Here is an 11,298-nt window from a genome sequence, read left to right as displayed (position 1 = left end):
CTGACAGAGGCTCCCTCATCTTGAAGTTGCACAATTTGGAACTTTCAGAGATGGTTTTGGTTGTTAGAGGCAAGGAAGAAGCATAGAGAAAGGCAAAGGGGCTTTTCTGTGTCTCAGACTGGAAGTGACACACTGTATTCCTCTGAACTAGAGGTGTGTCCCTGCTTAACTGCTGGGTCCTGGAAGTGTTGGGGAGCAGATAGCAGGCATTTGATGGATGTTACTCTTTGCCACCAAGTTGACCATGATAGGTTTAAGGGTATTTCCAAAGGAGTGCAACTCATGAGTCTGTTGTTACTTAGTTGCTAAGTTGTATCCGACTGTTTTGCCACCCCAAGGACTGTAGCCTGACAGGCTCCTCTGTCCATGGTGTTTTCCAGGCAAGAATACTGGAGTGGGTGGCCATTTACTTTTCTAGGGGATTTTCGAACCCAGCGGTCAAACCTAACGTCTTTGCAGGTGATCTCTTTACCACTGAGCCACCTGGGAAGCAACTCATGAGTTTAAGAATTGATAAACCAAAGGAAGGTCTCAAGCATAAAAAAGAATGATTTCCAAAGGAATAAATATAAAAACTTGATCACCAAAGCAGTTAAAAGCCCCGTTCCCCTAGTCTCTACTGAATAACAAGCTGATCATTGCTCATGGCGGCCAGGAGCTGGCCTGAGCCTAGAGGAAGAATTTGTGGTCAGACTCCAACCCCCATGGGGAAAAAGCACTGGATTTTGAGGGCTTATCTGAAGGGTAACGGCATTTTCTAAGTGTACTGGCATCTCAAACTTTTGGGTGAGAGGCAGAAGGAGCTAAATGAGCCTTGGAAATAACAGCATGACTCATGGACTGAGATGCAAAGTGGCTATATTTAGAACCCAGCTCTGGAGCACTCAATAGGTGGAAAGCAGGACAATTGATTTCCATTTACCACCCCCTTGCACACCTAAACTAAAAGGTCACAGTAGCCCAAGATACATGGATAATTGGAGGGAGTCTGTGCTTCTGTACTGATTTCTGGGCAAAACTTTCTTTTCCTCCATGGCTTTGTGTATTTAACAAAAGAGCCATTTATGCAAAGACCAAATAGTAACCCCTATCCAAGTATACTGTCTTCTCTGGATTTCCCTTGAATCTCTTCGATAGCCCACACCTTCAAGGGAGAAGCAGAGCCATTCTGGATATTACACCATTTGAAATAAACACAGAAGGAAAACAGTTTCTTTTTAAGGAATGAAGACAGCAGAAATGTTTTGAATGTGACAACTCATCTTCCATGCTTCAGCCCCAGACTTGGTAAAACCTCAGCATTTTCAGAGCAGTTAAAAAGCATTCAGTTCCTTTTGGTCTTTAAAAAATTGCCCGCTGGGCAGAGACGGCCTCCGTAGCTTGGTTTATGGGAGCCAAAAAACATTTTTAATTGCACAGAGTCATGGGGAAGCAAGGAGATCGATATTCGGGGCTCACTCTTGAATTTAAACGTCAAAGTTTGATGCAATCCCTGCTAATAATACCAATATAAATCAGTAGAAAGCTAAACTGTTCTTTGGCCTCCTGGAATGGCTAAGATCCTAGGCACTGAAGAAAGAGCAAGCCTGCCATGGATCAAGTTGTTCTAGATGTTTTCTTAGAGATATGGTAGAGCTACTACTTTAGAAATCAATATAAAGGGCTGCTTTGCCAAGGGTCTAGGCCCTGGGACCCAGCAGAGGTCTTTAGTTGCAATAGAGTGACATCTAATGGTCATTATGGAAAAACACAAGCTGTAATCTCTTAACCCTTCAGATTCCCTGGCTGGACTTGGGTGGCTCTGTTGTTGTTCTGGTGTTGTGTCCAACTCTTCGTGACCCCATGGACTGCAGCACGCCAGCCTTGCCTGTCCTTCACTGTCTCCCAGAGTTTGCCCAAACTCATGTCCAGTGAGTCGGTGATGCTATCTAACCATCATCTTCTGCCGCCCCCTTCTCCTCCTGCCCTCAATCCTTCCCAGCATCAGGGTCTTTTCCAATGAGTCAACTTTTCACGTGAGTTGGTCGAAGTATTGGAGCTTTAGCTTCAGCTTCAGCATCAGTCCTTCCAATGAATATTCAGGGTTGATTTCCTTTAGGATTGACTGGTTTGATTTCCTGGCGGCCTAAGAGACTCTCAAGAGTCTTCTCCAGCACAGAATCTTCCGCAGTTCGATTTGGGTTCGATCCCTGAGTCAGGAAGTTCCCCTTGAGGAGGAAATGGCAACCCATTCCAGTATTCTTGCCTGGGAAATCCTATGGATACACTGAGGATTCTAAGGACACAAATGCTCTGCCTTACAGGAGAACAGAGGAACCAGAAATCAAATTGTCAACATCTGCTGGATCATCAAAAAACCAAGAAAGTTTCAGAAAAACATCCACTTCTGCTTTATTGACTATGCCAAAGCCTTTGACTGTGTGGATCACGACAAACTGTGGAAAATTCTTCAAGAGATGGGAATACCAGACCACCTGATCTGCCTCCTGAGAAATCTGTATGCAGCTCAAGAAGCAATAGTTAGACCTGGGCATGGAACAACAGACGGGTTGTAAATCGGGAAAGGAGTACGTCAAGGCTGTATATTGTCACCCTGCTCATTTAACTTTATGCAGAGTACATCATGAGAAATGCTGGGCTGAAAGAAGCACAAGCTGGAATCAAAATTGCTAGGTGAAATGTCAATAACCTTAGATATGCAGATAACATCACCGTTATGGCAGAAAGTGAAGAAGAATTGAAGAGCCTCTTGATGAAAATGAAAGAGGAGAGTGAAAAAATTGGCGTAAAACTCAAAATTCAGAAAACTAAGATCATGGCATGCAGTCTCATCACTTCATGGCAAATAGATGGGGAAACAGTAGAAATAGTGACAGACTTCATTTTTGGGGGCTCCAAAATCGCTGCAGATGGTGACTTCAGCCATGAAATTTAAAGATGTTTGCTCCTTGGAAGAAAAGCTAAGACCGATCTAGACAGCATATTAAAAAGCAGAGACATTACTTTGCCAACAAAGGTCCATCTAGTCAAGGCTATGGTTTTTCTGGTGGTCGTGTATGGATGTGAGAGATGGACTATAAAGAAAGCTGAGCACTGAAGAACTGATGCTTTTGAACTGTGGTGTCGGAGAAGACTCTTGAGAGTCCCTTGGACTGCAAGGAGATCAATCAAGTCAATCCTAAAGGAAATCAATCCTGACTGTTCATTGGAAGGACTGTTGCTGAAGCTGAAACTCCAATACTTTGGCCACCTGATGTGAAGAACTGACTCATTTGAAAAGACCCTGATGCTGGGAAAGATTGAAGGCAGGAATGGGAGTGGATGACAGAGGAGAGATGGTTGGATGGCATCACCAACTCTATGGACCAACTCTATGGAGTTACTCCTGAGTAAACTCTAGGAGTTGGTGATGGACAGGGAAGCCTGGCATACTGCAATCCATGGGGTCGCAAAGACTTGGACATGACTGAGCCACTGAACTGACTGGAGAACAGTTTGAGCAGATTCCAGTAGATAGTGAAGGACAGAGAGGCCTGGCATGTTGCAGTTCATGGGGTCACGAAAGAGTCGGACACAACTTAGCACCTGAACAACAACAGAGCTACCTAAGTTTAACCCAGGAACCAGAAGGGCTGAGATGTTGGAGAACTGTCCCAAGGAATTAGCACTGTCTTTCTTGGGCATGTTTTGGAAAAGCAGTCTGTCTGCTGAGTGTCTTGCCATCCTTGACTCAAACCTATTTTATAGTCAAAGAAGCTGTGTTGGAGTGCTTATGTGACTTTTCCAAGCTCACGCAGAAAGTAAAAACTAGAGTTTGTGGTGAAGTTAGTCTTCTATAATTTCATGCCTGTCAATCTTTCCACTACTGACCAGATGGGGTCCCCACTGTGGCCTCTGTTTTCATGGATTTGGGGTGCGTGCGTGTGTGTGTGTGTGCCCCCATGTGTGTTGAAATGGGGAAAGTGGACAGGGCTGGCCCTCAACTCTGCTAAATCTCTCTTCTAAACCCATGGGGAGCACACAGGTGGCCATCAGCACACCTCTTCTGGGCATCAGCTTTGTCACAGATTACAGGAGACCCGCCTGCCAGCAAATCTTCAGGGGGCCTTTTGAGATCTGAATAGTTTCCCTCAAGCCCTTTATGCAAAGTAGCTACTTAAACAGAAGTAGAAATAGTTATTGAACCACAGTGGAATTTCCTCCAGGATAGCAACATTTGGTTTATTCACATCTTGCGGGACAGGAACAAGGAAGGCACAAGGATGCGTCTTTGGACAGTACTATTACCTTGGATTCTTCTCTCATGAAATCGTGGTGTTAGGACTGGAAAGTGTCCCCTCAAAATTCATATATTGAAGCCCTAATCTCCTGTGTGACTGTATCTGGAAAGAGGATTTTAAAGAGGTGAAATTAAATGAAGTCCTGATGGTGGAGCCCTGATCTAGTATGACTAGTGTTTTCGTAAGAAAAAGAGCCCCACCCCCACCGGGAAATGTACACACGGAGAAAAGGACATGTGAGGATACAGAAGAAAGTGGTCCTCTGCCAGCCGAGGAGAGATGTCTCTGGGGAAACCGTACCTGCCGATACCTTGGTCTTGGACTTCTAGCCTCCAGGAGTGACAAAATAAATTTCTGTTGTGTAAGCCACCCAGTCTGGTTCTGTTATAGCAAACAGATAAAGATGGTTTGGGGTTTCCCTGGTGGTTCAGTGGTAAAGAATCCACCTGCCAATGCAGGAGACGTGGGTTCAATCCCTGGAGGAGGGCGTGGCATCCCACTCCAGTATTCTTGCCTGGAGAATTCCATGGACAGAGGAGCCTGGTGGGTTACAGTCCATGGGGTCATAAAGAGTTGGACGCGACTGAGCACTCATTTACAGATGGTTTCCTTCATTATCCAGGGGTTGAACTGGCAGGTCCCAAAGTTCTTTGCTTTTTTTTTTTTTTTCGTTTACTATTAACGTTCTGAGCTCTGGACATGTCACAGATTGTTAGCCTCTCTATCTGAAGGGGAAAAAGCTCCTCAGGAGATCTAGAATAGAAGGAGGTATATGGAACTTGTCAATCAGAAAACTTGAGGTCTTGGAAGGTGGTGAGGAATTCACCAAATTTCATGGTCACCAAAGAATTCAAACTTCCTTCTTTAGGGAGGGGAGTGGTGTGTCCTCTTGCTTTTGAAAAACTCCCATTTCTGCTGCCTAAGACTGGCTACATAATTTGCAAGTTCAGTGAAAAATGGGAACATGGGGTCCCTTGTTCAAAGACTACTGAGAATTTCAAGATGGCAACCGTAGAGAATTCAGCCCAGCGCTGGCCCCTTTGTAGCTGCCCAGGCTGCCTGCCCAGGGAAGCCACCCTCGACTGCCTCTGCTACACCCCTCTGGACACCAGTGAGGCAAATCCATGTTGAAATCATCAACTGGAGAATGTTCTATAACATACACTGACTTTGGATCAATTTTTCAAATAAGGATAATGTTTAATCATATACATTGAGGGACTTCCCTGGTGGCCTAGTGGTTAAGGTTCTGTGCTCCCAATGCAGGGAGCACAGGTTCCATCCCTGGTTGCGGAACTAAGATCCCACAGGCCACAAGGTGTGGTTAAAAAAAAAAGTGAAAAAAGAAATTATGTACATTTAAAAAGAAAAAAGAAATTATGTACATTTAGATCAGGACTCCATTTTACTGGGATGAGTGTACCACAGAAACTTGGTTAAGTTCATTTCTCTGAAACGGGTAAAGTTTAAACTCCTTTTATTTTAAGAAATAGTGCCTCTAGACTTTCCTGAAGCCAGAATTGTTCTATAAAAGTATCACAGAATATTACACAAGATTTTAAAAAACACAATATGCTTCCTAATAACTTGAAACCTTTTTTTACAAAGCACGTCATTCATGACCATAAATATGTTTCATCTGTCATTCAGCCGGTGACACACACATCTGATAAAGAGTTAATTTTAACATATGTACAGAGTCTATGATAAAGACAAAGTTATCAAAGATTCAACTCTAACATATCAGGTTTTCTTTAAAAGAGTTTACCTTAAACACGTAAAGGTAACATAACTTACCTATGCATTTGATTATCTAAAAATAAAATGAAAATTACCATTAAGCTAAAAAATACCTTCTTGGGAAGTTGGCTAGGATACTGCAAACTCTCAGTGAGGTAATAATCCTTTTGCTGGTACTGAAACATCTATATAGGACAAATATTTTCAAGAACACAGAATTTCAAAAGCAGTTTTCACTTATGCCTTAAAAAAAATCAGAACCTGGTGAAGGCCTTAAAAGTAACCATAGAACACATATGGTGCATTTAAATTATGAAACATTCATGAGTTTGTTTTACTGAAAAAAAATTTTTTTTTCTTATATAAATTCAAAACTAGATATATTTTCTCAACACTTAAGCTTACTAGCCAGGTCAAGAAAACAAAACAAAGATTAAAAAAAAAGTCTTCAGTCCTTTTATCCTGTTAAGCAAATAATAAAAATTTAGCAGTTTTAAAGCAGATGATGAACACTTTGAGGCTAGGCACAGAGAAAGCAGGCAATCTTTGTTTTGTTTATTTGTTTATTTTTACCGCCAACATCCTTAGCCATGCCTTTCTGCTAATCGATTTTAGCAAGTCGAGGTAAAACACATGCATTATTTTCTGGCAAAAGCGTACGCTGAACAAGATGTGATGATACTGTCTGTCATCCCTGGGGTCCATTTTCCTTTGTCACACTGAGAGCAAGCAGTGACGCTGTGACAAGCCTGGGGAAAAAAATAAGACTAACCAAACAGACATGGCATTCCCATCTCAAAGTGCAAAAATCACTGGGTGAAAAGCAAGGGCACTGAAAAATTCCAGTGGTTAAAAATGAATTGAAACCACATTACGCACGCAGTGGAAAACAGATTGAAATTTCACCGAGGATGTCAATTTCAGAAACTCAGAAAGGCACAATTCTAGCCATCTTGACTGGATAACATTTGTATACACACATCCCTAGAACTTTCAAAGGTTAATACTGTTTTAGTGCCCCCCCAAACAAACAAAACCCCACAAATGCACCTTTCTCTCTATTCTTGACAGTGACTTAGAAGACCAAGTCCCTAGGTGCGTGCCGCTCGTGTCCGCACTGACTTCCGCTGCACAGGTGTACCTGGGGCAGTTTGGAATGCTGGCTGTCATGACCACCTTTATTAGTTTACTACGAACAAATTAAAAAAAAAAATACTGTGTTTAGGGTAAGGCCACATGGCATCTAATCAGAGGAGAGTGGAAACGAGGCACTGCCTTCTAGACTCTGTAGGCTCCCGGCCCTGTGGTTCTTCTCCACTTGGTTTGACATCCTCTCTGTGATGCTGGAGGAAACAGGCGGCCCCCTGGTGGACTCTCTGATCACCAGATCAGTGGAGTTAACATCAGGACGTGCAGAAAGAAGCAGCTGATCTTCGGAAATATCTTCCTTTGGATGACCATCCTGGGGACGGCCCTTCTGCTGCCTGGGTCTAGGCTGCACCAGCTCTGTCATGCCATTGCCGCTGAAATCAGTTTCAAGGTGATTGATCCCTTCATGCTCCATCCATTTGTCAGTTTTATGATTTCTCCAGTGTTCAGAATCCAAACGATGAACTTCGGGAATGTCGTTGTTCCATTCAAGTTGACTGTCTGGACTGAATGTTGGTCGGCTGGAATGCAGGGTGGGAAGGTCAGCCAGCAAGGTCAAAGGAGGCGCTTCCCCAACCCTACCCCGGGGGTCTTCATCCATCTCTGCTGGGGCTGAGAGGTCAGCAGACACAGCCAGGAGCCCATCACTTGGAGCACTTTTAGTCTCATTGGCTTGGTTTTGCTCATGGTGACTGTTTAGCAGTGCAAATACTCTATCTACATCCTTCAAGTAATTAGTCCAGTCAGCCAGACTAAGTCTATAGTTTCGTCTGTCCTTGTAGGCGCTTCCATTCACACTGTATACATCCTCCGGGCCTTGCCAGTTGCCGTCTGCAGTGAGACTGGGCAGATTAACCTTCCCATCCATCCCATAACTGTCCTCTGTGAAGAGAGATGAAGGTGGATCATTAGTGAGAAAACATGTTCAACCTATTGAATAAGCAACTTGCATTGTTTTTGTGGCACAAAGCAATTTGAAATAAAACATGGAAAAGTATGTGTCTCTAGTAATTTGTTATCAAGGACTGGCCTTAGGTTACGGAAGTGACTGAATGAGAATGAACTTTGGAAAGAAGACTGAACGAGTGAGGAATTCTATAACAGACTTGGCTGGTACTGGGATTACACTGGTATTACCTGTCAGGGGCTTATGTTTTACTCCTGGCTCTACTCAAGTCACCAATGTAACCAGGAAATCAAGTGTGTTAGTCTCTCTGAGTCTTGGTTCCTCATCTACCAAATATAGCTATGTGTTAAAACCTTTATTACATACAGAGCTGCTAGATGAATGATGTTTCAAAGTAATTTAATGTAATAGACAACACTTTGTAAGATATTTTTATTTTATTATTTTATACTCCTTGACAGTATAAAAACACATTTGAATGCAGTTAAATATTTGCATCTATTTAACTTCAAATTAGATCTGTTTCTTTGATCGTTTTTTTTTTTTTTTCTTTCCTCTAAAAATTCTATCCTTTAAAGAAACCAACCACTGAGTGGTTTTGCACAGCATTCAATGAACCCACTGGCTTTCTTGCTCTGATTTTTCTACATCATCAAAATGACTATAGTTCTGCAGAAAACAATGTCTTTTCCCTAGGTGTGCCCAAGTACCACTTAAGAAGAGGTGGCCTAGAGGAAGGCAATGAACTACCTAGAAAGCAATACAGAGAATCCTAGAATCTTCAAATTACCTGTAAGTTAAAAAAAAAAATTAATACCAAATGCCAGTAGAGCTGTGTGTCACACTTTGGGCACCAGCCCTGGGAAGACTGTATAGAAAAGAAAAGAAGGAAGTGAGAATGCAGTCAAAGATAGATTTGAAACCATTACTGGAAAGAACATCAACCTGTGGTATAAAACTCTGTAGAGTCTTGGTAAATTGTGGTTGCGAATGAAGAAAAGACTGAAGGGAGCATGAATGGAGATGACAGTCTTGAAAGGCATCACTTTGGGGGGAAAAAGGATACAAAGGAAGAGAGAAATGGCCTTCGAAAACTGGGTGACAAAGGAAAAAAGAAGCCAAAAGGGTGCAATTTCAGTCCTGTAATAAAAAAGAGAAACGGACAAACTGGAGGACACACAACCTCTTATAACCCCATCCCCAAATAATAATGCAATAAAAAGTGAAAAAAAAAAGTATGCTTGGTTACACTGACAGAATGGGCTCTTCTTAAACTAGGCATCTTGGAAATACTTGAAGTCCCTGAAATTAATAAAAGCAGTCTAAATGTAAACAAAATTATTACAAAAGAACATAGAAAAAAAGTACAAAAAGTCTACCATCCTATGAAAATGCCCCTGCCAAAATAAACCCGAAAGTGAAGAAAACCATAATGTAACACTGTTAAGTAAATGAAATCTTCTCAATCAAGTATCCCAGGATGTGAAAGCCACCTTAGATCAAACATGAACCGAGGGTCGTATATCCAGCCAACCTCTCCCTTAAGTATCAAGGCTACAGGAAAACAGTTTCAAACATGGAAGAATGCAAAGAACATGGGACACATCAGGTCATCTTGAACAGTCTCCCAGAGGGTGAGTTTCATTCAATCAAGAAATCACTGGGGAAACGTGAGCAAAAGGATGGGTGGTGAGCGTTTAACACATTTATCAGATCCAGGAGTGAAAAAAATTAATAAGGCAAAGAACAGAAAAATGACATATCTAATTCATAAATATTGATAATAAATCAAAACCCTGTTTTTTTTTTAAGAAAAAGGATCCCAACAGTAACTAGCTCACCTCATTATGAAAAAAGGCACCAATTTCAAATAGACAAAATAGAAAATGACAAGGCAGAAATAATGATTGAAATATACAAAATTTAAAAAGTAAACAAGTACTCTGCAGATATCAAAGCAAATCAATGGAAAAAACTTAGATGAAATAGATAATTGTCTAGGAAAACATGTTTTATTGAAATTGATCCAACAGAGGTAGAAAGTTTAAACAGAACAAGTCCCAAAGAAGGAAAATAAAGGTTTATTACCTTTATATAAGTTTATAAAAAGTACTTAAGAACTTTCTATCAGTGTTATAAGAACTACACTACAAAGAAGCTTCCCTGGTGGCTCAGCAGTAAAGAATCCACCTGCCAATGCAGAAGACACAGGTTCAGTCCCTGGGTTGGGAAGAGCCCCTGGAGGCGGACATGGCAACCTACTCTACTATTCTTGCTTGGAGAATTCTACGGACAGAGGAGCCTGGCAGGCTATAGTCCATCGGGTTGCAGAGAGTTGGACGTGACTTAGCGACTAAAACAACGAACAATAAAGAAACAACAGGTCACTATAGTTTTGCAGGAGAATTTTACCAAGCCTTCAAGGAAAAGAACATCTCAATGCTATACTAACTGTTCCAGAGCATAGAAGATCAAAGAAAACTCTGAAGCTCTTTCTACGAAGCAAGTCTAACCTTGTTCGCTGTGGCAGGCAGAAGAGTGTACTCACCTTTCAAAGATGTCCACATCCTAATCCCCAGAAACTAGGTATTGTTGCCTTACATGAAAAAAGGACTGTACAAATTCAAACTAAGTTATGGATTCTGAGGTGAGGAGGTTATCCTAGCCAGGTGGGGCCAATGTCATCCCGAAGATCCTTTTTAGGAAAAGGAGGGCAAGCGAGTCAGAGAAAATGTGACCTTGGAAGCAAAGGTTGGCAGGGGAACAGGTAGGTATTGAGACTTGAAGACACTGAATTTTCAACTTTGAAGATGGAGGAAAGGGCCGTGAACAAGGAATCCAGGAAGCTTCTAGAAGCTGGAAAAGGCAAGGAAATGGACTCTTCTCTAGAGGCCCTAGAAGGAACACAGTGATTTTAGCCCAGTAAACCATTTCAGACTTCTAACTTCTAGAAATGTCAGAGAATACGTTTGTGTTGCTTTAGGGCATGGGGTAGGTATCACTTGATGGCATGGTGGTAAAGAATCTGCCTGCAAAGCGGAGATGCTGGTTTGATCTCTGGGTCAGGAAGATCCCCTGGAGAAAGAAACGGCAACCCACTCCAGTATTCTTGCCTGGGAAATCCCATGGACAGAGGAGCCTGGCAGGCTGCAGTACATGAGGTTGCAAAGAATCTGACACAACTTAGCAGCTAAACAACAACAGGCATGGGGTAATCATGAG

The 11,298-nt window shown here is 42.1% G+C and overlaps 1 protein-coding gene across 7 annotated transcripts in view; it reads right to left on the bottom strand.

The window, feature by feature from the left end:
* Window positions 1-5,740: 5,740 nt before the first annotated feature.
* Window positions 5,741-11,298, bottom strand: part of SULF1 (sulfatase 1) — a 200,060-nt gene continuing 194,502 nt past the window's right edge. For all 7 annotated transcript variants that reach the window (XM_061438938.1, XM_061438935.1, XM_061438933.1 and 4 more), the window contains one exon: window positions 5,741-8,051. In XM_061438938.1, coding sequence (XP_061294922.1) covers window positions 8,021-8,051 — 31 coding nt within the window. In that variant the 3' untranslated portion in view covers window positions 5,741-8,020. The remainder of the gene's footprint in view (window positions 8,052-11,298) is intronic.

The sequence above is a fragment of the Bos javanicus genome, chromosome 14 (assembly GCF_032452875.1).
Source record: "Bos javanicus breed banteng chromosome 14, ARS-OSU_banteng_1.0, whole genome shotgun sequence".
NCBI classification, from domain to species: domain Eukaryota; kingdom Metazoa; phylum Chordata; class Mammalia; order Artiodactyla; family Bovidae; genus Bos; species Bos javanicus.
The sequence above is the reverse complement of the archived record's forward strand: the minus strand, read 5'-3'. Positions and strand labels throughout refer to the sequence as shown.